At 48.4% G+C, this 25,695-nt stretch overlaps 1 protein-coding gene across 10 annotated transcripts in view; it reads left to right on the forward strand.

The window, feature by feature from the left end:
* The window catches only part of RAP1GAP2 (RAP1 GTPase activating protein 2), a 216,333-nt gene that overhangs the window by 138,066 nt on the left and 52,572 nt on the right, over nucleotides 1–25,695 (forward strand). For 7 of the 10 annotated variants that reach the window (XR_006341203.1, XM_043903404.1, XM_043903405.1 and 4 more), the window contains 5 exons: nucleotides 16,136–16,171; nucleotides 21,454–21,498; nucleotides 22,196–22,228; nucleotides 22,640–22,852; nucleotides 24,117–24,220. Coding sequence is in view for 9 of the 10 variants with exons in the window: in XM_043903404.1 (XP_043759339.1) it covers nucleotides 16,136–16,171; nucleotides 21,454–21,498; nucleotides 22,196–22,228; nucleotides 22,640–22,852; nucleotides 24,117–24,220 (431 nt within the window). In the remaining variant the exon portion in view is untranslated. Of the gene's footprint in view, nucleotides 1–76; nucleotides 157–16,135; nucleotides 16,172–21,453; nucleotides 21,499–22,195; nucleotides 22,229–22,639; nucleotides 22,853–24,116; nucleotides 24,221–25,695 lie in introns of those variants that run through there. The other 3 variants (XM_043903408.1, XM_043903410.1, XM_043903402.1) reach the window with 3 other exon arrangements.

Below are 25,695 nucleotides of genomic sequence, written 5' to 3' on the forward strand. Positions count from 1 at the left end.
CCTTGTTTGATCTTAAGGAAGTTGTTCAACGTCAGCAGCAGCAGCAGCGGCTGGGGTGCTAGCAGCCAGTGTTGCTCAGGCAGACAGTCAGGGCGCCCCTCAACTCGCAGGGGAAGGCACTGGTGGAAGATGATGGATTTCTTAAAGAACATTTTGGTGAGTGTACCGGGTTATGGGGCTATGCCTGTCCACACCGGCTGCCCAGAGTGGCCCAGTCAAGGGAGGAGCCAGACTATCACTCCTGCTGTCACCTGGCAGGGAGCCCCTGGTGGGGTGTGGAGGCCGCCTGTCACTCGGGGAAGGAGAGACCCGGGACAGAGGGGATTGGAGGTGAGGAGGGGGTGTGGGGCAGAGTCAGGGACCAGAGCGTTTCCTCCTTGGCCTGGAGGCGTGAGGCGGGGTCCTGGCGTGAGACCGGGCAGACCTCACGTCTGTGCTCCTCTGTCAAGGATTCCTGATGCGGGTGAGGGCCTGAGGGGACCCTCACCCACCTGCAGGCTCTGCCAGGTGGGGTGCCAGGGCGGGAGAGGGAGGGACACTGTGGCTGCCCTCCTTCCACCCGGCTGCAGACACTCGGAGCTGGCAGGCCGGCTCTGTGGCTGCAGCCGTCCCTGCCCTGTGCTGTGCCTGGGAAGGCCCTGGCGGGGGACCGTGTGCTGTCACAGGGCCTTGGGGCTGTTAGGGTGACACCTGGGAGTGGTGTGTGTGACATTTCCCCCTGGCCTGGGAGTCAGGGTCCCTTCCTGCCAAGTCAGATTGTCCCTGGAGGCTCTGTGGGCATCCCTCTCTTCCAGCTCTGCCCGGCCTTGTGCCCCTCCTGCTGAACATGGGGTCAGGACTTCTGTCTTCTCGTTCACATCTATATGTGGCAGGCGGGGGGTCAGGGAGGGGGGTGGGTGAGCTGTGTTCTGTCGTTTCTTTCCCTTCCTGGACTGTGACTGTTAGGGATTGTGGGGAGTGATAGGATACTTGTTGGAGGGTTGGTGGAGAAGTCCCCCAATCTCAGGTTGAGCCACCAGTAGCTCCAGAACAGGGGTGGCAGGGTATGAGCCTGGTGACCTTGTTACAAACCGAGATGTCCTGACACCCCTGGACCTTGGCAGGGTGTGGAGTGGTACACTGGAGGGAGATGGGTGTCATCTGATTTACCTTCCAGAAAGACTGTGTGGCTGATGTCCAAGGGGGCTGGGCTGGTTAGGGAGGCGTTGCTGTGAAAGCCGGGGACTGCCGAGGAGGCTGCTGCCTGGTCCTGATGAGGGGCAGTGAGAGGTGATGGGAGTAGGGGTGATGTTGAGAAGTGCTCAGACTTGGGGGATATTTTGACATTGGACTTTCAGGCCTATCGGGGCTTCCTTGGTGGCTCATAAAGTAAAGTATCTGCCTGCAATGCAGGAGACCTGGGTTTGATCCCTGGGTTGGGACGATCCCCTGTAGAAGGGACCCCACTCCAGTATTCTTGTCTGGAGAATTCCATGGACAGAGAAGCCTGACAGGCTATAGTCCATGGGGTCGCAAAGAGCTGGACACAACTGAGTGACTAACACTTTCACTCTGCAGGCCTGTTGGGTATGGAGAATGAGGAAAAAGGAATCAGTGATGATCCTGGGGATTTTGTCAGGGTGGGTGGACAATGGGGAAGACTGGCTAGGGTGGAGGAAAGCTTTTGAGGGGAAGAGTTAATGATTAAAAAAAAAGGAGTTTATGAGTGTTCTATTGGGCCTAGTTCAGTCTGAGATGTCTGTCAGGCACGCAGTGAGATGTGGAGTTCTCAAACCCAGATAGATCTGAACCTGAATCTGGCTTCTGCCTTTCCTGAATGTGTTCAGTTTGGGCAAGTTGCTTAATCACTCAATGCCTTCCACCCCTCTAACCCTCCTTCTCTGGACTGACAGGATAGCATTTGTAATGTTTCCTGATCCAGTGCCCTGGTGCCTGGCATATCATGTGCACCCAGCAGAGATTATCTTGGGACTTCCTAAATTTTTCTTATATCTTCTCATTTTCCAGCTTAGAAACATTCAGTGGCTCCTTGTTATACAGAGCAGAGCTTGGAAATTGTGTCTTGTGGACTGACTTGGCTCAGACACATTTTGTTTGGTCCATGTAGAGAAAATTTGAATTGGTTATCAATGTCTAAAAGTTGGGAGTTTACATACAAATTTGGATTTCTGGCTTACCTTGAAATGTTGAAAACTCTGGTAACATTAAGCTAGCATTCCTGCTTGCAGCCTGGCAGAGAGGAGCAGCAGTTGCCCCTTTTGCAAGGGATGTGCACTCTTTCATTACAATTGTTTCACTCTCCCAACTCTTATTTTCATTGAGGGAAAATTTACACAACATAAAATTAATCGTTTAAAGTGAACAATTCATTGACATTTAGTGTATTTACGGTATTTTGCAGCCATCATCTCTGTCTAGTTCTAAACTATTTCTGTCACCTCCAAATAAAATCCTATTTAGCTATTGCTCTCCATTCCCCAACCCCCGCCCAATTCCAGCCCCTGGCAATCACTTATCTGTTTTCTCTCTCTATAGATTGATTTGCCCATTCCAGATATTTTGTAGAAATGGAGTCAGACAGTATGGGACCTTTTGTGTCTGCCATCTTTCACTTGGGATGTTTTTCTGAGGCTTATTCACCTTGTAGCTTGTATCAGCACTTCGTTTCTTTTCATGGCTGAATGATATTCCGTTGTGTAGATGCACCACAGTTTGTTAATCTGTCCAATTGCTGATGGACGTTTGGGTTGTTTCTACCTTTTGGCAAGTGTACATAGTGCAACTCTTCAGGGTACGAATGTACAACATTCGTGTGCAGGTATTTGTGTGAGTACTTGTTTTCAGTTCTCTGGGTATCTACCTAGGAGTGGAATTGCTGGGTCTTATGGCAGCTCTATGTTTAATTTATTGAGGAACTGCCAAACTGTTTTCCACAGCAGCTGTGCCATTTTACATTCCCACCAGCAATGTATGAGGGTTCCAATTTTTCCACATGCTCGCCAGCACCTGTTATTTTCTATTTTTTGACTATAGCCATCCTAGTGGGTGTGAGAGTGGTATCTCATTGTGGTTTTGATTTGCATTTCCCCACAACTCGACTGAAGGGACTTAGCCCACACATGCACACAACTTAATGATGTGGAGTACTTTTTCCATTTTTCTGTTGTCCATTTGTATATCTTCATTGGAGAAGTGTCTATTCAAGTCCTTTTCCTATTTTAAAATAGGGTTGTTTGTCTCTTTGTTAAGTTATAAGAGTTCTTTATATATTCTGGATGTGCACGCTTATGGCTACTCAGGGGCTTCAGGACTGTAGGCCACCAGGCTCCTCTGCGTATGGGATTCTCTAGGCAAGAATACTGGATTCAGTTGTCATGCCCTCCTCCAGGGGGTCTTCCCGACCCAGGGATCGAACCAGCATCTCCTGTGTCTCCTGCATTGCAGGACAGTTCTTGACTGCTGAGCTACCAGGAAAGCCCATGTATTCTGGATATCAGGCTCTAATCAGATGTGTGCCTTACAAATATTTTCTCCCATTCTGTTGGTTGTCTTTTTTACTTTCTTGATAATGTTCGTTAAAACACAAAAGTTTTAAATTTTAATGATGTTCGATAATTTATGTTTCCTTTCTTGTTGGTGTCATGTCTAAGAATACATTGCCAAATCTAAGCTCGTGAAAGTTTAACCCTATGTTTTCTTCTAAGAGTTTTAAAGTTTTAGCTCTTAGGTTTAAGTTTTTGCTTTCTGGATGTGGTGTGGTGTGCAGGTGTCCAGCTTTGTTTATTTTGCGTGTGGGTATCTAGTTTTTCTAGCACCATTTGTTGAAAAGACTGTTCTTTCTCTGTCTGTTGGTTTTGACCTTGTCAAGAGTCAGTTGGCCATAAATGCATGGATTTATCTCTGGGCTCTAAATTTTTTTCCATTGGTCTACATGTTTATCCTTATGCCAGTACTACACTGTTTTGATCACTGTGGCCTTGTAGTGAGTTTTGAAATTGGGAATTGTGAGTTTTTTTCCAAGAATATTTTGGCTATTCTGAGTTCCTTGAGTTTCCACTTCAATTTTAGGAACAGCTTGTCAATTTCTGCAAAGAAATCCAACTCGAATTTTGATAGGGATTGAATTGAATCTGTCGATCACTTTGGGTGGTTATTGCCATCTTAACAATACTGATTCTTCCAACCCATGAACAAGGAATGCCATACCATTTATTTAAGTCTTCTTTAATTTCTTTCATCAATGTCTTTTAGTTTCCAGTGTTTGAATCCTTTACCTCCTTGGTTAAATTATTCTAGGTATTTTATTTTATTTTATTGATACTCTTATAAATGGAGTTGTTTTCTTAATTTTCTCTTCAGGTTGTTCTTTGCTGGTGTATAGAAGTACAAATGACTTTTGTGTGCTGATCTTGTACTCTGCAATTTTTCAGATTTCCTTTATTGGCTCTAGCAGTGTTTTTGTGGATTCTTTGGGTTCCCATGTTGGATCATGTCACCTGCAAATATAGTTTTATTTTTCCTTTTTTATTTCTTTCTCTTGTCTAATTGTTCCAGATAGAACTTTCAGGATGCTGAATAGTAGTGGAGAAAGTGGGCATCCTTCTTTGTTCCTGATCTCAGGGGGAAAGCTTGCAGTATGCTTTCAGTATCATTAAGTGTGATGTTAGCTATGGATTAAAAAAAAAAAAGCCCTCATCATGTTGAGGAAGTTCCTTTCTATTCCTAGCTTTCTGAGTGTTATCAAGAAAGGGCATTTGATTTTGTCAGATGCTCTTTCTGCATCGAGATGATTTTGTGTTTTTTTTCCCCCTTAATTCCATTAATGTGATGTATTACACTGATTGATTTCCTTATGTTGAACCAACCTTGCATTCCTGGGATAAATCCCACCTGGAAACAGCGTGTAACATGCCGTTGGGTTTGATGAGCTAGTATTTTGTTGAAAATTTTTACATCTGTGTCTGTCAGGGATATTGGTCTGTAGTTTTGTTTCCTTGTGGTTTCTTTGTATGGTTTTGGTAATGCTGGCCTATAGAATGACTTAAGTAGTGTTCCTTCCTCTTTGCTTTTTCTGGAAGAGTTTATGAAGGATTGATGCTAATTCTTCTTTAAATGTTTGCTGGAATTTACCATGAAGCCACCTGACCCTGGACTTTTCTCTGTTGGGAGGTTTTGGATTACCGATCCAATCTCTTGTTATCTCTTCATTTTTTATTGTTACTTGCCTGGTACTTGTAGTCATTTGCATTTTCAAATCCTCTTTCACAGATTTAAATATGAATCTGCCAAATTTTGAAGATGTCTTATAAAAACCAGCCATCCTCCCCCACTTCTCCTTGTCCTATCCCTGCTCTGGCCAGTTTGGTCCCTTTCACACCCCCTCTGCATTAAATATGATAATTCCCTAGGTCAGTGGTTTTCACAGTGTGGTCTCTGGTCAAGAGTATCGGTATTACATGGGGGTGTGTTAGAAATGCAGATTCTCTTGGCAGCAGTGTGGTGGTGGTGGGGGTGGTGATGGCAGGAACCTGGGTTTTAATAGGTCCTTCGCATGGTTCCATTGTATCCCCATTGCCATAGGTAATAGAGAGTCTTGCAGGCTCCTGGCCCAACTTGACATAGTTGAAGCTGTGCCTCTGCATTACTCCGGCAGCCAAGGAGCTGTGTTCAGCGTGAGATGGTGGGAAGGGAGACCAAAGCAGGGAAGGAGAAGCATGAAGCGTGTACCGGGGAGAGGAGGGGAGGAGGATTGCTTGGAATGGGACCTGTGTCTGGATGGATCTTACTGGGGACACCTGTTGGCTGTCCAGGGTGAGGGGTGCAGTCTGTGGTCAGAGAAGAGACAGCGCTTAGGAGCACATGCATTGGCCTGTCCTGCCCTGACTCTAGCCATCCCCAGGAGATAGCCCCAGTCACGCACAGTCTCCTCTGCCCATTTCATTCTCATCTTGCAGGGCAGGGTTTTAAGTCATTCACTCAGGAAATGTTTCCTGGGCATCTACTCTGTGCCAGGCAGCTGTAAACCTAGGGATATAGCAGTGAACAAAATAATCAGAGCCCTGCCCTCGAGGGCTTTCTGCTCTCGTGGGCCATCCTTTGCCTTCCTCTTCAGGTTTCAGCAGCCAGGCTGGCATCCAGCTGGCCCTCATCCTGCTGTCCTGTAGATAGGGGCCTCTGAGCCAGCAGCTGAGCCAGGATACCTCGGTGTGTAGTGTGGTTGGGCAGCCCTGGGACACATCTGATCTGGTTCCCAACGGGGTGTGTGCTCTGGGCTCCCAGCTCCCCAAGTTTCCAAAAATCCCTATGAAATTCTGCAGGAATCCTTTTCTTTAGTGATGTCTTCCTTCCCTGTGGGATGAGAAACCTGCTCAGACCCCTGTTTTCTCCCCCACCCCCGACATCATCTCCATCCTGTTTTCGTGGGACCCCTGTGGGCTGGAAGACACCTTGTCTTCCATCCTTGTCTGGTTTAGCCCTTCCGGTTGCTGTTAACGTGACTTGGCCTCCTCGTGCATGTCCTGCGTTGAGGCTGGATCAGGAGACAGTCGCTGCTGCCGTGCATGGAGTGAGTCCTGTGTTGGGTACCATCCTTGGCTCTGCAGACTGGCTCACATTATCCGACCACGGCCCTGTGAGTTGGCGCAGTTCTGAGCCCCATTGCAAGGCTCAGGCACTCACACGACCTCATCCTGTGTGTGAGCAGTAGGTGGGTGGTACCTCCTGGGCAGGAGTGTAGGAAGGCTGCTCACACACAAACACAGCCTGCCTGCAAGAGGGGAGCAGAGGAGCCCAGAGCCAGGGCAGGACCACCAGCAGGGATCCGGTGGGCAGCAGATGGATGGCAGTGGGTGTTACATCTCCAGCGAGGTTCCGAGAGGAGGAGGAAAGAGGGGGGAATGTGCTGGTGGGGGCCTCCGAGCTGTGATGCTGTAAGAAGGAAAGAACAGGTGGCCGCCCATCTGCCAGGAAAGGCTGTGTCCACGTGTAGAGCTGCTGTGGACCAGAGGGAGGTAGGCCAGGCCACTCCTGTCCCCAGGAAGGGCCCAGGGTGCTGAGATGGGGCGGTGGCCTTCCTGTACTGAATTTCTTCCGTTGCTTTTGCTTCTTCACCACCTGGGCAGGTGGCTGGCACCAGAGTGAACAAGGAGGGGTGCAGGGAAGATTCCTCAAGACTGGCCTTGCAGTCCCTTTTCTCTTCTGCCCCTGTTACCTCGGACCTCCTCTGACCCTCTCCCTGCAAGGAGAGGGGAAAGTTCAGGTAGTTTCTATATGGGGAGGTGGGAGGACACGGCTTGACCTGGACAAAGCCTTGGGGCCCAGCCTGTGGATTCCTTGGCTGGGCACTGGCTCTCGGTGATTATTTCATGGACTACTCTACTGGCTGTTAAGGCAGAGCCCAGGGGGAAAGCTGGCCTCTGCTCAGATTTGGGTGGTGATGGCTATTGCTAATAATAAATTAGACAGCTGGGCCACTGCTACTGGTGAGGAGGCCGAACTACATTTCTTGCTAACTGATGGAGGGGTGTCCCCTTGTGAAGGATGCTCCCGGCAGGGCTTCATTCTGTCCTGAATGGCCTGGGGGAAAGATGCCAGTGAGTCATTCAGCATTTATTGCTTGCCTGCTGCACGCCCTTGGCTTCGTGAAGCAGTCTCAGGGGGTGTGGACAAGGGTGGGACTGGAACTGCTGTCCCAGACTGGCCTGAGTCACCTTGCTTCTGGGTAGAAAAGGAGGCTTGCTCTTTGCCAAGGCTGGCACCATCCCATTGGAAAGTTCAACAAGTCACCATGAAGTGGGGCCAGGTCAGCCCAGGCCGAGTTGCCACTGGCCGATTTCTGCTCCTGGACACTGTCCACGCCGCAGTTGTCCATCCTGTGCGTTATTCAGGACTGAGGGTGAGTCACAGCCCTTTCATCTCCCCACCTGTGCCAGAGCTGAGGCCATGGAGCATCTTCATTCAGGAAGTAGACCCATTTTTAACAGTAATCGAAACACACTGCCTCTGAGAAGATGGATGAAGTCAAGAAAAGCTTAATCAGGAGAAGCTGGGACTTCCCTGGTGTTCCAGTGGTTAAGACTGCTTGCTTCCACTGCAGGGGGCACGAGTTTGATCCTTGGTTGGGGACTAAGATCTGGCATGCTGCACAGCTAGGCCAAAAATTAAATAAAAATTTTCATGAAAATAAAAGGAAAAGCTAACTACCTAAAGGTACGAGATCATTTCCCAGCAGGACAGAGTTTATTTCCTGAGTGAGCTTTCTTATAGAAGTTCCTTATAGAAGTTGCTGTTTTTCCAGTAGTTATGTACGGATGTGAGAGTTGGACCATAAAGAAAGCTGAGCACCGAAGAATTGATGCTTTCAAACTGTGGTGTTGGAGAAGACTCTTGAGAGTCCCTTGGACAGCAAGGAGATCAAACGAGTCAAGCCTAAAGGAAATCAACCCTGAATATTCATTGGAAGGACTGATGCTGAAGCTGAAGCTCCAACACTTTGGCCACCTGATGCAAAGAGCCCATTCATTGGAAAAGACCCTGATCTGGAAAAGATTGAAGGCAGGAGGAGAAGCAGGCAGCAGAGGATGAGATGGTTAGATAGCATTACCAACTCAATGGACATGAATGTGAGCTAACTCCAGGAGATAGTGAAGGACAGGGAAGCCTGGTGTGCTGCCGTCCATGGGGTCATAAAGAGTCAGACATGACTTAGTGACAGAACAACAGCAAAAGCCGTGGACAGGCTCTGGTACTTCTTGTTCATATTCTTACCTCAGCTTCACGTGAGCCCTGAAAGGCAGGGGCTGATTCTGCTTTCAGGTGAGGGAAGTAAGAGAAATTGAATCACATGCCTTGTGCCATACAAACCAGTCTGTAGGATGTCGGCCACTCTCCAGACCTGGGTTTGACCACTGGATTGTACCACCTCCTGTTGAGTTGACCCTCTGTATCTGCAGGTTCTGCATCCACAGATTCAACCAACGATTTTGATTTTGATCCCCAGCTGGTGGAACCTGTGGGAAAAGGGGGCAGCTGTGCTCCGCTGTTTTCTTTTCCTAAAAAATTTTTCTTTCTTTCTTTATTTAATTTTGGCTGCACTGGGTCTTCAGTGTTTCGTGGGCTTTCTCTAGTTGTGGTGAGCAGGGGCTAGTCTCCAGTTATGGTGCATGGGCTTCTCATTGCATTGGCTTCTTTTATCTTTTTGGAGCATGGGCTGTGGGGGGTACAGGCTCAGTAGTTGTGGTACACAGGCTTAATTGCCCCGGGGCATGTGGAATCTTCCCGGACCAGGGATGGAACCTGTGTCTTTTGCATTGGAAGGCAAATTCTAACCACTCGACCACCAGGGAAGTCCCTGTGTCATTTTCTATAAGGCGCATCCTTGGATTTCAGTATCCCCAGGGATGCTGGAGCCAATCCCCCACAGATATTGAGGGAGACAGTCTTTCTACCATACGCAAACCTCAGTAGCTTTCCAGGACCTTCCAGATTAAGCCCAAATTCCTGGTATTCAGAGTCTCTCAGGCCTGCACCCTCCTTTTCAGTCTGAGCTTCTGGGTGTTGACCCAGAGGCCTTGGGCAGCCGAGTCGATCCACGCACCATTCATTGAGTACACACCATGCTCCTTCAGCTTTGCCCTCACTGTTACCACTGCCTGTAACGCCCTCCCCACCTTCGCTATAGGGCTTCTTCCCTGTAGCTCAGACAGTAAAGCGTCCACCTGCAATGCAGGAGATCCGGGTTCAATCCCTGGGTTGGAAAGATCCCTCCCCAGAGAAGGCAATGGCAACCCACTCCAGAATTCTTACCTGGAGAATCCCCATGAACAAGAGGAGCCTGGTGGGCTACAGTCCATGGGGTCGCAAAGAGTTGGACACGACTGAGCGACTAACATACACTCCTTCTCTATCAAGTGATTCCTGTTTATCTTTTAAGGTCTGGTTGCATTTGCAACCAGAAACCTTACAAGAAGCCTTCCTTGATGTGGTCATTTTAAAACATGACCTCAAATTCTTTGACACTTCTCTCCTGTAGAGGTGGAACCTCATTCCTATCCCTTTGAGTGCAGGCTGGTCATGGACACTTGCTTCTAAAGAATAGGACAGGGACTTCCCTGGTGATTCATTGGTTAAGAATCCGCTTTTCAATGCTTGAGACACAGGTTCGATCCCTAGTCAGGAGACTAAGATCCTACCTGCCATGGGCAGCTAAGCCCATAGGCTGCAGCTTTTGAGCCTGTGTGTTCTGGAGCCTGTGCACCACAACTAGAGTGAAGTCTAAGTGCTGCAACAAAAGATCCCACATGCTGCAAGGAAGTTCCTGCATGCTGCAACTAAGACCCCAAGCATCCAAACAAAAAAATAAATATTAAAAAAATCCCATAAAGAATAAGGAATAGGATAAAGAATAAGGATAATATAAGATAAAAATAAGGACTAGAATAAGGAATAGAAGAAGGTACTATAACTTCTTTTGTGCTTTCTCTCTTGGCTGTCTTGCTCTGGGTGGGTTGGGGTGGGGGAGGGTCAGCTGCCATGTTGTAAGAACACTCAAGCAGCCAAAGGAGAGGTCTGTGTGATGGGAACTGGGCCCTCCTGCTGACAGCTTTGTGACTAAACCATCTTAGAAGCAGATCCCCTGGCCACAATCAAGGCTTCAGCCTCTGCTGACATCCTGAATGCAACTGCCTGAGAAACCTTGAACCAGAACTGCCCAAAGAAGCAGTTTGAATTCCTGACCCATGGACACTGTTGCGAGTCACTACGTTTTGGGAGTAGTTTGTTACATGGTGGTGAACTAATACCCTTACCTCCCAGCAAGGAGTGCTGCCTGCCTGCTCTGAACCACTGGTCACCTGCACCGTCACTCTGCGTAGTTTTGTCTCATAATTAAGATCTGTTGTTGTTGTGTGGTCGCAAAGTCACGTCCAACTCTTTTGAGACCCCATGGAGTGTAGACCACCAGGCTCCTCTGTCCATGGGATTTCCCAGGCAAGAATACTGGGGTGGGTTGCCATTTCCTCCTCCAGGGGATCTTCCTGACCCAGAGATTGAACCAGAGTCTCCTGCATGGCAGGCAGGTTCTTTACCACTGAGCCACCTGGGAGAGGGCCCTTCCCCAGCACTTCCAGTGACCAGTGTTTAATCGTGTGGGGTTAATTGACTAACTAGCACAAGAGCATTGTGTAAGAACACACCTAAGGTTTTTTTGGTTGCCAGAGTATATAGATACCAATGGGTATGTTGGATGTGGGGGTGATTCAAGAGAGTTTCTTTATCTACAACACACAGGGTCATGATTAGACCTGGAAATTAATTGGCCTGAATTCAGGGGCTTTCTGTGGGCACAAAAGGCTGTAAAACTTGTGTTTCTGGGAGTGTTATCTTATGAAAGTGCCGGATGGGGCATACTGTAGCAGGAGTTAGGGGAAGTGAAGAGAGGCATGCTAGAGCCTCTGATTATGTATTGAAGTCTTTGCAGTTGATTAATTACAGAAATGATTTATAATTGTTATAGAAAAGTGAAAAAATACTGAAAAGCAAAAAGGAAAAAATTATCCTTAACCTATAACTCAACTTGGCAAATATCCTTCAAGAGTGATGTGTACATCCACATGAAGATACATATGTTGGGAAAAAAAAGGGTCAGGACTTCCCTGGGTGGTCCAGTGGTTAACAACCCGCCTGCTAATGCAGGGGACACGGGTTCAATCCTTGGTCTGGGAAGATTCCACGTACCTCGGAGCAGTTAAGCCCACAACTTAACTGAGTCCACACTCTAGAGCCCATGAGCTGCAACTACTGAGCCTGTGTGCCCTAGAGCCTGTGCTCCTTAACCAGAGAATCCACTGCAGTGAGAAGCCCAAGCACCGCAACTAGAGAATAGGCCCCACTTGCTGCAAGTAGAGAAAGGCTGCACTCAGCAATGAAGCCCCAGTATGGCCAAAAATAAATAAGTAAATAATAATTAAAGAGGGACCATATTGTTCTGATCCTTACTTTTCTCACTGAGCGATATGACGTGAATCTTCATACCAGCATAACTGGTACAGATCTCCTTTTAGAGTTATTTTATTGTATGTGCATACTTCTGTGTATTATTTATTTTTCCCTTATTGATGTGTACTTCAACTATTTCCACTTTTTTTTAACCCATAAGCGATGTTTCTACGAATATCCTTGTATACAGTATTTTTGTGTAGTTGCCCAAATATTACTCTAGTGTAAATTCCTTACAGTAGGTTTATGGACCAAAATACCTGAACATTTTTCAGGCTTTGGACACATTGTACCAAATTGCCCTTCAGAAAATACCAGGCACACACTTATCTATAGTCCTTGCCAGCACTGAATTTTCTTTTTAATCTTGGCCAATCTGATAGGTGAAAGATGTTATCTTATTATCTTACTTTAATAACTAGGGAGGCAGGGCATGTTTCATTGGTCATTTTATATTTCTCCTTGAGCAAATTGAGTCCTTTGCATATTTTTGTTTCCTTTACAAAATTTATTTCTTTGAAATTGAACTATGTGAGTAATGTAGGTCTACATGCTTTTGAAGCATCCCATATATAAAGCAGAACTCCCTTCCCTACTTTCTCCCTCTTCTTGTAATAATAACTTTTTGACAGTGTGAGGTATATTCTTTTGTATTATTTTCTATGCATTTATATACATACCTATAAATAATTTTGGGTTTTGTTTTTACTAAAATGGGGTCACATTCTCTGTGATGTTCTGAATTGCACCCCCGCACCCCGATATTTAATAGATCTTGGAGAGCATCTTGTGTTAGAATATGGAACTACTGTTTTCTTTTCAAAACATATTTATTTTGGCTGCATCCGATCTTGGTTGCAGCATTCAGGATCTTTCGCTGTGGCAGGCAGGCTTCTCTCTAGTTGAGGCATTGGCTCTGGAGTTGCCTAAGTGGTGTGCGGGCTTAGTTGCCCCGAGGCATGCGGGATTTTAGTTCCTCAACCAGGAATTGAATCTGAGTCCCCTGCGTTGGTAAGCAAATTCTTAACCACTGGACCACCAGGGAAGTCCTCAGATTTCTTTCCGAATAATTGAGCAGTTTTTTGAACAATTTACCATAAAGCCACCCATTTAAAGTGTACAGTTTAATGTTTTTTAGTATATTTGCAGAATTGTGTAACCATTACCACAATCAATTTTGGAACATTTTTCATCAACTCAAATAGAAACCTTGTATCTTTTAGCTTCCAAATCCCCCATTTCTCTGAGCCCTAAGCAACCACAAATTTACTTTCTGTCTCTATAGATTTGCCTATTCTGGGCATTTTATATTAATGGAATCACATAATATGCAGCCTTTTATGTCTGTGTCCATTCACTCAGCATAGTGTTTTCAAGGTTTATCCATGCGGTGCCATGCATGTGCCGGGACTTCATTCTTTTTTTAGTGGTTGAATATATTCTAATGTATAGATATACTATAATCTTTATGCAAAAGTTGTTGGGCGTTTGGGTTATTCCCACTTTTGGGGGTATTACAAATACTGCTGCTGTGAGCATGCGTGTACAAGTTTTTGAGTGGATGTATGTTTTGTCTTCTCTTGGGGATATATACCTAGGAGTGGAATTACTGAAGTGGTAGTTCCTTTTATGTTGCTGGATTCAGTTTGCTGGAATTTTGTTGAGAATTTTTGCATTTATTTTCATAAGCTGTATTGGTCTGTAGTTTTCTTTTCTTGTGATGTTAATTTTGGTGTCAGCGTAGTACTAGCCTCAGGAAATAAGTTGGGAAGTGTTCCCTCTTCTATTCCTGGAAGAGTTTGGGAGGAATTAGTATTACTTCTTCTTTAAGGGGTAGAATTTACAACTAAAGCCATCTGGACCTGGGCTTTTCTTTGTGGGTAGTTTTTTGATTACTAATCCAACCTCTGTTATTTATTATAGGTCTTCTTAGATCTTCTGTTTCTTCCTGAGTCAGTTTTGGTAGCCTGTGATTGCTGGGAATTGTCCATTTCATCTGCATATGTATTAGTCGCTTAGTTGTGTCCCACTCTCTGTGACCCCATGGACTGTAACCCACCAGGCTCCTCTGTCCATGAATTCTCCAGGCAACAATACTGAAATGGGTTGCCATTCCCTTCTCCAGAGGATTGTCTCAACCCAGGGATTGAACCTGGGTCCCTCTCATTGCAGGCAGATTCTTTACTCTCTGAGCCACCTTGGAAGTCCCCATTTCATCTAAGTTATCTAAATTATTGACACATGGCTTCCCATAGTATTTGTATTTTATTCTATGTAGCGTATTCTAACCAGTTTCCTGTAGATCGATGTTTAAGTTGTTTCCACTTTTTTTTTTTTGCTGTTACAAACAATGCTGCAATAACCATTTTATTGTGTCTATCTTTGTGTTCATGTGTCAGTGTGTTTGTAGTATATGTTCTAGAAGAGGAATTGTTGGGTCAGAGGTCTGTGTATTTAAAATATTGATTGTTTCTATCTTCTTATCCTCTTTCTTCTCATCTTTCTATCCTTACTAATTTGTATAAGTTCTTTTTAAAAAAAACTATCTATTTATTTGGCTGTGCCGTGTGTTTATTTGTTTGTGTGTATTTATTTGGCTCTGGTGTGTCACGCGGGTCTTCTGTTGCAGCTTGAGGGCTTCTCTCTCGTTGTGGTGTGCAGGCTTGGTAATTGCGGTGGGTGCATGGACTTAGTTGCTTTGCAGCATGTGGGATCTTAGTTCACCAGCCAGGGATCCAACCTGCATCGCCTGCACTGGGAGGTGGATTCTTAACCCCTTGACCACCAGGGAAGTCCCTCCATAAGTTCTTTATGTTTATCATTCTTTGTATCCTGGAGACTGGAGTTGGTAAGAATCCACAGAGCAAATGGGAAGGATAGATTTGAGAGCTGGGTGTTTGATGGCTGCTTCTGGTCAAAGGTGCTTGATGTGGGTGCCCTAAGCTTGTTCTCAACCCTGAACATTTACATGTGGGGTTTCCAGACCTTGGCACCTGAGCTTGAGGAAGTTGGAGACTCTTCGCCTCTTCTGGGCCAGTTTTAGCTTGGGAGAGGTCGCTTGGAGTCTGCAGCAGGGCCAGGTTTCTGCCTGTGACTCCACAAGCATCCTTTCCATGGTGGTTGTCTTCTGAGAATGTGGAGGCTGACAGGGGCATCAGGCAATTCTGGCCTGTGAGTGTCTGCAGAGGAAGGCAGGATGGATGCCCTACCTTGAAGTGGAGAAGTGACAAGGACATTGTTTCCTTTTCACTGCTTTCTTTTGTCCCCTATTCATCTGGGGCTGTCCATTCTGAGTGCTGATTAACTCAGGGCTTGCCAGTGCCCAGAAGAAAGTAGAGCTCTTTTCCCAGAATGGGAAGTGGGGACTTCTGGTGGAACCTCTGCCTGTATTTTGTTAGGGTACAGCTTTCAGCCCCTCGCCCTTCCATTCCACCTTCTTTTTCTCTTTTTGGTCTTATCTGGAGTTTACAAAATTGGCACCAAAGTAGGTTAAAATTTTGGACTTACATAGTTTATGATTTTAAAAATAACCCATCCAGGCTCCTGGAGGCTGCAGTTTTCAGGCTTTGCTCTCAAGTTCTCGGGTTCCCAAAAATGTCTCTTGGGGACAGCGGATAGGGACAGGCAGGCAGAGGTGACCCACCAGGGGCGCAAGCTTCCACAGCTGTCTTGGCCGGAGCAGCATGCTTTAACTGGTTTTGTATGCTGGAATTCTAAGTAAGACTTTTGTGAGAAGACAGAAGGGGCTGTGTGTTGCCACAAAACTTGGAAATCTGTTTGTGTGGGACATCTTGGCTCCACTGTGGGTTGAAAGCATCCCAACCACGAATGCTGCTGGAGGGTGAGTCTCCAAGCGTTGGGGAAACCTCGGCTTTTCCCAGGGGCCCCTCCCTCTTGACAGAGACTGAGTGACTGTTCTCTCCAGGGCCATGTGCCAGCCTGGGCGTGCTTCGTTGTATGGGGTGTTCTGGCCCTTCCAGCCCTGCAAAGGCAAAATCAAATTATCTTCTCTTGATCCAAATGAATTTCATCCCTGGGGAAGCCCGGGTTGAGCTTCCAGACAGTCAGCAGGGAGACTTTTTCTCTCTGCTTCCTGGCTGACGCCCTGTCTTTGTCTCTCTGCCCTGCTTGTATCTTTCAGTCAGCAGAGTTCTTCGAGATGCTGGAGAAGATGCAGGTAAGCATCCTCAATGTCGGGGTGGGGTGGGGTGGGGCAAGTCCCGGGTGGGAGTGCCACAGGACACTCAGGACACAACACCAGGAGAAACCCACGGGCAAAACTTGGGTCCTTGGAGGGAGGGCAGAGAAGAGAGCACTCACAGTTCTGATGGCCTGGGCCAGCCGAGGTCATGTCCACATGAACAGCACACAGGATTCTGGAATGGCTCCTGCCTGAAGGATGGAGAGAAGATAAACAGAACCTGCCAGCAGGGCAGGCGGATGTGGGGAGGATTTGAGAGGGTTCGTCGTTCCTGGAATGGGTCAGAAAGAAAGCCCCTTCTTAGAGGAGTCGTCTCATGTCTGGGAGGCAGAGCAGCCAAGTAGGAGACAGACCTGAGTTCAAATCCTGCTTCTAACACTCGCTAGCACTAGTTCCTACCCTTTTCTGAGCCTCTGGTTCCTGTTTTCTTTTGCCTCACAGCACTGTTCTCGCCTCACTCTGATGCCAAACGCGTGGCTGTTTTCCCACACTAAACAATTCATCAACACCAGCTGGGTGCCCTACAATTTCACCCAGTTCTGACACAGTCTCCCCGGAGATCTCACAGGTGACGGGCTCAGTCCCACAAGACCTCCCTCCTCTGACTTCAACCCCAATTACAAATCCAGATCCAAAACCCGTGTTTTGACTCACTGGCTATAAATCAGAGGTTCCCATGATCGCTCCTTGGTTCCATTAATTCACTAGAGCGACTCACAGAACTCAGGAAACCCACTGACTTACTAGGTTAACAGCTTATTATAAAAATAGATAACTCAGGAACAGCCAGATGGAAGAATGACCGCGGGCAAGGTATGTGGGAAGGGATGCAAGCTCCCATGCCTTCTTTGGGAACAGTGTGTGTTCACTGGCTAGGAAATCCCCCAAGCCCCGTCCTTGTGGGTTTTTGTGGGGGCTTCTTTACACAGGATGATAGATTAAATGATTGACCATTGGTGATTGATTGAATCTCCAGGCTCTCCTCTGTCTCTGGAGGTTAGGGGTGGGGCTGAAAGTTCCAACCCTCTAATCAGGGTTGGTTCCCCTCTCAACAAGCTCCCATCCTTAGGGGCTTCCCAGAAGTTACCTCATTAACATAAACTTAAGACGCCCCTTTCTCCTTTCTGGCTCTGGAGCTATTTCAGGAATGAAGGACAAAGGTTCAAATGCTGTAAAAAGAGATGCTCCATAGATGCTCCATTGGTCTTAGCACCTAGGAAATGCCAAGGGTTTTAGGTTTTTCCTACGTTTATAGTTGGCTTTCTACAATCAGAAAGAGCTTTCCCTTTTCTCCGTTCATTTGTTCATTTGTCCATCTATCCATCCATCCATTCATCCATTCACTCATTGGTATGGATTCATGGATTCTGATTATACTGTAGTTTATAGTCTCTATAATAAAATCTTTATTTTAATGCTCAAGTTGTCTTAGATTTGGCCAGTGGGAGCCCCTAGGGCCTGGTGGCTGTACCAAATATATATTAATATTTCTCATAAATCACAATAGCACAGCTTCTATAAATGAGAATGCAAATACCCACTCACATGGTTGTCCGGATGAAATGAGAAACAACAGTTACAGATGGGAAGAAGATGCTGATGATAGCCTACACATTTCAGGCACTTCTCTGGGCTCAGAGATTGATAGGTGTCACGTCATTTCTTCCTGAGAAGTCCCCCAGGAAGTAGGTATATTGTTATCCCCATTTCACAGATGAGAAAACCAAGATACAGAGCTATTAAATAAAGCATTCAAGGGCTGGTAAGTTATTATTGTAGCTTTGGAGCCAGAAGGCTTAGCCACTATGTTATGGTGGCTAAGTAGACGCTCCAGGCTCCAGGAAGGAAGATTCTGTAGTGATGGTTTGGAAGCTGTAGGAGGGAGGCAAATGAAGTGCGCACAGTCAGCCCGAGATGCAGGTGGAGCTGCTGAGAGGGTGACTGCCACCAGCAAGCAATCAAGCATGGTCCTCATGGGAAAGCCAGGTTGCCACCCTAACGGTGGGGAGAGATAGGGATGGTTTAAGGGAAAACTATTATTAGTGGTTGTGTTATTATCACAAGCAAGTTATTAAAATCCCCTTCTGTGCCCAGCAGTGTGTGGACTACAAGCTAATTTATATGTATTTAGGGAACTCACAGTCAAGTTTTGGAAACAGGGAGGGCCTTGGCCTTGACAGTGAGTGGTGGGAGGCAGCATATAATTAAGTAAAGCTGGGATTTCCACCTCAATCCCTGGAGTCCCGCTCTGCACTCTGCCAAGCTGGTGGGGAATTTGCAGCTTGCCCTGCCTTCTCTTTGGTTGCTCCTGCAATCCACTCACCCCTCACCCTTTACCCACTTCCCTCCTCCTAGCCCTGCCTTCCCCACAAAGGGCTTCTCTGAGCACAGAATCCAGCCCCACTCAACTGACCGCATCGTTCTCTTGTTTCAAGGCTGCTGAGTTGTCTTCTCAGCTAGATTGGGAGCCTGTCAAGGGCAGGAGGTCTGTTTTATTTTTTTCTGGTCATACTACGAGGCTTGCAGGATCTTAGTTCTCTGACCAGAGATGCAACCACGCCCTCTGCAGTGAAACTTCAGAGTCTTAACCACCGGACCACCAGAGAATTCCCAGGGGTCTGGTTTTTATGCTTCCTTTCTGTCTCCATGGCAGGTGGCTGACCCCTGTGGTTGGTTGGTCAGTTTCATCTCAGTTGAGACTACCTGGGGCTGAGATCAGACTTCCCAATGCTTGGGCCTCTGCCAAGTGCCCACTGGGCCCCAGCCTCCGAGGGGCCACAGCTTCCAGCTCTTCCATGTGTCTGAAAGTCATGTGGGGAAGTTGCTGGTGTGAAGTGTGGCTGGAGTCTGTCCTTGAGTGAGGACGCCGTCTTTCATGCTGCGGGTGTGGAGACAGAGCCACGAGTATTGTAGCCTCCAGGGTGCTCTGAGGGTTGTGAAGAGCTGAGACTAAGATCCAGGACTCCTGACCTCCCTGACCGAGAGTCTAGGGATTTGAAGGAGAGCTCAATCCTTTGAAGCAACAAGGTGCAGAAGCTTTGGATCCCTTCAGTCCTGGGTTCAAGTTCTATCTGATACTCTCTAGCTGAACATCCTTGGTCAAGTCATTCTACCTTTCTGAACCTCAGTGTCCACATGGCCAGGGATGAGGGAGGGGGCCATAATCATGACACCTATAGCAAGGAGATCAAACCAGTCAATCCTAAAGGAAATCAACCCTGAATATTCATTGGAAGCACTTAATACTTTGGCCACCTGATGTGAAGAGCCAACTCATTGGAAAAGACCCTGATGCTGGGAAAGATTGAAGGCAGGAGGAGAAGGGGGCGACAGAAGATGAGATGGTTGGATGGCATCATCGACTCAATGGACATGAGTTTGAGCACGCTCGGGAAGATGGTGAAGGACAGGGCAGCCTGGTGTGCTACAGTCGATGGGGTCACAAGGAGTTGGACATGACTTGGCAACTGAACAACAATAGCAAAGGCTGACACTGGAGAGGGCCCAGTGCTGGGTGGCGGCTCTGTCATGCGGGAGGGCACGGGAGGAGGTTTGCTCACCTGCTCGGGGCTGTTTCCAGGCAGGGATGACTAACAAAGGACAAACAGACCAACTCCTGACATCACCCCTCTCTTCATCCTCCCAGTTTGCTTCCCTGGTCAGGGACTGCTGTCCACTCAGGTGGTTTTCTCCCCATGTGGAGAAAGGGCGCCCTGTCGAGCGGGAGGGGCCCTCCCCACGCCCTCCTGGGTGACGCTGCAGGTGACTCAGCCCCGCCAAGTCCGGAGAAGCCCGAGTCTAAATCCACCCAGTGAGTGAGCAGGGGTCCTGGGCTCTGAGGGCTCTGCACTGTAGACCCACGGCCCAGCTTCACCTCCGAGTGCTCACACCCACCAGCTCCAGGAACCTCCTCCCAGGGCCCTCGTTTCCGTGTTGGTAAATAGGTGCTCAGGTTTTCAGAGGGGACTGAAGGAGGGAGCGCCGTGCATGGTCAAGTTCCTGCTCTGTGTTATTATGATCGGGCAGGGGCTGCTGCAGGACGCTCTTCTCTCCAGAGGGACCTGCGTGTCCCAACGTGTCCCAGCATCTCACACCCTTGTCGGAATTTATTCAAACAGTCTTGGGAACACCATGTACCCCACCCCCTCAAAACCCACTTAAGTCAGAACATGGCACCACTGGCCATGAAGAGCATCTTCCAGACACCTGCAGATGCTGCCCTTTAATCCAGGCCCAGTGAACGTGCCTGACCCTTGCGATGACACCGCTGTGAGATGGATGGGTGGGTGTTAGAATCCTCATTTCGCAGTTGAAGCTGTGGAAACTGCACGAGGCTCAGCTTCGTCAAGGGTCACTGACAGTAAGACAGCAGCAGAGTGAGGACCAGGCCACCTGCCTGTCAGCTGTGGCCCCTCCCACCCGGGAGGGGTGCAGCTGGTGTGGCATGAGGTCCAGCCTGCGGGTGCCGACACCCCAAGATGCAGGTTCCCGTCCCTCACCCCTCACCTGTTGGCTTTGAGAGAGCCTGGTGGAGATGTTTAAGTGCTAGAGTGGGTCTTGCCTGATGGTACAGTGGATAAGAACATGCCTTGCAATGCAGGGGACATGGGTTTGATCCCTGGTCCGGAAAGATCCCACGCGCCACGGGGCAACTAAGCCCATGAGCCACAACTACTGAACCCAAGTGCTGCAACTACTGAAGCCCATGCACCTAAAGCCCATATTCTGCAACAAAGACCACAACATTCCACTGTCAGCTAACCCCTGCTTGCTGCAACTAGAAAGTTCATGCAAAGCAGCAAAGACCCAGCGCAGTAAAAAAAAAAAAAAAATTGCACCAAGATGAAAAAGCTGTTTACCTATAGCTTTTACCATATAATGACCACTCTTCCAAGGGCTCAACACGTTCTCAACATTTAATTTTCACCACAAGAGTAGGTGCCATTTTCGTTCCCATTTTACAGATTGGAACACTGAGCTCCAGAGAGTTTTGTGATTTGTCCAAGGTCATCTGGTCATAATAAGTGGCAGTGTTGGGATTTGAACCCCTGTATCTGGCTTGAGCCCATGCTCTTAACCTGCTGCCTTGCCGGAGGCTGCTGTGAGGCCTGAATGTGTGAGGGCCCAGCACACGCCAGCTGCTGCTGCTGCTATCACTAACCGCCAGCTAAGGCAGCTGCTCCTGGTAGACTCCTCTGTTTGGCTCGTCTTCTGTGACCTTTGCTTTTCCATGGATCCTCTTTTCCTTGTTTCTGCAGGGGATCAAGCTTGAAGAGCAGAAGCCGGGACCCCAGAAGAACAAGGTGGGCTGGGCGGGTGACAGGCAGGGGACACAGTGGGCTTGCTGGGTTCTGCTATCTTAGCTGTCTCCCTCAGATTTTCACCATGAGCCACTTCAGTGACCACACCATGTTGACTGGGGCACAGTGGGCAGCAAGGGGAGCCCTGGCTTGATGCCTGTGGGGCAGCTTCTGGGTGGACTGGGGTGGAGACAAGGCTTGAGGCTCAGCCTGGCTTCTCTGCACCCACTCCTGCGAATGGACCACATGCTGTGTGTAGGGGTGTCAGACTCTGTGCTCCAGGTTCCAGAGGCATCAGCTCTCAGCTTCAACTTTCATTGCCCAGGTCCAGGGGTGCAGCCCTCTTACCTGGAGGGGGCTGGATGGGACCAGAGGTTACCTTCCTATTACAGCCTCCTAGGGTGAGCAACTGGGTCACCAGAAGTGTGGGCCTCAGCGCTTTGCATACTGCGTCTTCAGCTGGCAGTGTTTGCACTCAGGTTCTGTCATTCTGGGGAAGAACTCAAGCCAGGTTCCAGAGCTGCCTCTAGGCTGTTTTTCTGTCTGGTTTTCTGCCCGCTGATCTTCCCAAGGCCCTGCTGCAGTCTGCCAGGCCCCCAGCCCACTACCTCCCCAATGTGGGAGAGGGGAATGGAAACAGTGAGCAAACCTGATGGGTGTTGCGGGGATGAATGGTGACATTGTCTGGTTTGTCTTGCAGGATGACTACATTCCGTACCCCAGCATCGATGAGGTAGGAGCCCCCTGGCTGCATTCAGCTCTGGGTCCTGTCTCTGGGGCACAGCTGGGGGAGCTGATGGTGATGATGTTGATGGTCCCTGCCCCGCCCCATGTGGGAGAGAACCCTGACCCTGGAACTTGAGGGCCTGAGGTCTCTTTCCATTATCCCCTTTGTGACCTCAGCTTTTCCATGTTTAAATTGAAGATATCTGCCAAAGCTTTGCACCTCTGGTGCTCCAGGGTCAGTGAAATTGGAGGTGTTACAGGGCTTAAATGAGGGGTTCATTTTACTGCTTTTGGCCTCAAAGATGGGATCCCCTCCTTGGAGCGGTTGGAAGGTTGAGGGACACCCCACCGGCACCCTTCCCCTCCTTCTATAGACCCCGGGGCAGGCTGCAGTGCCAGAACCTCCCTCTGCCTCCAGGTCGTGGAGAAGGGAGGCCCGTACCCCTTGATCGTCCTGCCCCAGTTTGGGGGCTACTGGATTGAGGACCCCGAGAACGTGAGCACACCAACCTCCCTGGGCAGCAGCATCTGTGAGGAGGAGGAGGAGGACAGCCTCAGTCCCAGCACATTTGGCTACAAGCTTGAGTGCAAGGGTGAAGCCAGGGCCTACCGCAGGCACTTTCTGGGGAAGGTAAGGCCCGGGGACCCAGGGCAGGGAAATAACTAGCTGCCGGAGGGGGGGACGCGGGGCAGGGGGTAGGGGCAGGAGCCTGGCGTTCCTCTCCAGGCCTCCTTTCTCTCTGTCTCTCCTCTTCCAAGTCCTGTCCCTGTCCTTGCTGCCTGCCAGTGTCTTGACTGGCTCTGCCCCTGGGCCGGGGTCGGGGGTGAGGGTGGGGCAGAGTGTCTGCAGAGCCAGGAAGGCTCGTGTGTGATGGGTCCAGGTGGGCAACACCCCCGACACATCACATATTTTAGACACATATTTTAGAAGGTGATGGAAAGGGTAGTGTTTGGAGGTGAAGGAGATTGGAAGAAAAAAAAATGTTCTCACACTTTGGAAGTCTGTTTCTATCAAAATAGTACAAGTCTCTTGTGTCCTCGTTCTAGCAAGTCCCCCTGGGTACTTGTACCAGATGATGTGCTGTGAACCTCTGATGGCTTAAAAGTGACGACTTTACATTTCTTTAAATATATTCTGCCCACCAGACTTGCCAGGTTCCGGAAGTCCCGAGGGCAGATTCCGGAAATCTCCAGCCTAAGGCAGCTTTTCTGTCTTAGGAACTGTGTGTCAGCACCTCCTAGGGAATGTGTTAAAATGCAGACTCCAGGCCCCCACCCTGAGATGGCTGGTCCAGGATGGGCTCCCTGAGCCAGGGGGAGACCCACTGTTTAGAGAACCAACTGACTCCACCCTCCCAGCTTTATTCCTGCAAATAGTCTGAACTGGGGAGGGTTGCCCCTGGGAGCGAGGCAGTTCTTCATCTTGTGATGAAGAACTTGTGCTTTGGTCAAGACAGATGTGGAACCCTGGATCTTTCACTTATTAGTGGTATGACCTTGGATAGTTAACGACTCTGAACGTGGTTTACCCATCTGTGAAATGGGCATGATGATGTTTTCTCATGCATAGAGTTGAAAGTCAGGATTAAAGAAGTGAAGGGATATTGGGCTTTTAGCCCAGTGCCTGGCAGGTCCTGGGACTCTGGGCAGTTGGAACCTGTTACTGTGACCCTTCTCCTCCTTCCCCTCATCTACCCCTCCCCCCACCATCACCAGCAGAACCACAACATTAGCTTTAGTCTCTTGCTCGTTGCTGTGGGGCTTCTGACTCCTGGTGAAGGAGGTGATTTGGGGGAACATGTCTGGAGGGTGCCCTCCTGGTGAAGGAGGTGATTTGGGGGAACATGTCTGGGGGGTCCCCTCCATCCCTGCTAACACCTGATTTCTGTCTCTAGGATCATCTAAACTTCTACTGTACCGGCAGCAGCCTGGGAAACTTGCTCCTGTCCGTCAAGTGTGAGGAGGCCGAGGGCGTTGAGTACCTTCGGATCGTTCTCAGGTGGGGCTTCGGCGCTGCTGGAGGCCACGCCTCTGGTGGCTGGTACCCAGAAATACTGGTCTGACCAGTCTGGTCTGGGTGTGCTGGGGAAACAAACCTGGCTGGAGTCTTGGGGCTACATGTGAGTTGCCAGGCGGGGAGACCGGGTGTTTGTGCCAGCTGGCTGACTGCAGGAGTCAGCGTGGTGTCTGGTCTCAAGGTCACCTAGACCTACCCCCACCTGCTTCTCTTGTGGGGACTGGGACTCTGAGGAAGATGGTTCATCCTGTTGAGATACAGCTCCAGCCTGTCCTGGGAGGAGGTTTGCCAGAACACTGCCTCCAGTGTGCATCCAGTCGTGGAAAATAGGTCCCAAAGCATCTCTGTGTACCTTGGGTTCCCCAGAAAGGAATGGTGGTAACAACCGGAGCACTGATTCACAGTCAGGCCAGGGACCTCTCTCCGGATTGTGACCTTCTCAAGGGCAGGAACTGGAATTGGTTTCTGTTGGACTTACGTGTTTTTTAGAACATCTTTAGCAATAATGACGGTGGGATGGTCCATGTTCTCTGCAGGCCTAGTGGTGAGAAACACAGAGGATTTTAATGTATCGCACAAGTATTATTTTATTGATTTGCACAGGATGCTGTGGGAACACAGAGAGTCAGTCTTAAATCTCTCTGTCCCCGTTGGGCTGGTGGAGAAGTGGGGAAAAATCAGCAATGGTGCTTAGCAGTGTGCTGTGAAACCTGTCAAGCTCCCAGTCCATATTTGTGAATCTAATTGGAAGTCTTTGATGGTATTTGGAACAGAGCAATAACATTTTTTCTCTGCCCAAGTTTTGAGATAAAAATGGGATGGAGAGTGACACCTAGCCTTGCAACGGGAAAGATAGGAGGAGTAGGGAGCTGGTACAAGGAAGTTGTCAGCACTCATCCAATTTGGATTTGCTCTTTCTTAAGAAAGGAACCAATTTTCTTTGCTGAGGTTCACCTGGCTAGAAATGATGTTTGTAAGGCAAGGAAGAGTCCATTAAATCGCTGGCACCAATATTCTGTGAGGGTAATACCTGGATCCCCATATCCTAATAGGATTTCAAGTTGGTGAACCTCTGTGAAGAAAATTACTTCCTTTCTTAATAAAAATCAGACCCAGATGGGGTAGCATTTCTGAGTTAAGAAGATAATTGAACACAAGCATCTAACCCTCTTTTTTTAATACCATATCCCATCTGAAATGCCACACCTGGACTCAAAGAGGGAGAAAGATGCTTGACACACAGCACATTTTGATGATTTTTTTATTCTTTGGTAATCTATGGGGCGATATTGAGAACTGACCTCAGTGCCTCTTCCTTAGAAAGCAGTGTAATGAGGGAATAGATAAAGTGAAAATTGCTCAGTCGTGTCTGACTCTGCCATCCCAGGTACTATACTGTCCATGGAATTCTCCAGGCCAGAATACTGGAGTGGGTAGGTCAGGGGATCTTCCCAACC

The sequence above is a fragment of the Cervus elaphus genome, chromosome 5 (assembly GCF_910594005.1).
Source record: "Cervus elaphus chromosome 5, mCerEla1.1, whole genome shotgun sequence".
Classification (NCBI taxonomy): Eukaryota; Metazoa; Chordata; class Mammalia; order Artiodactyla; family Cervidae; genus Cervus; species Cervus elaphus.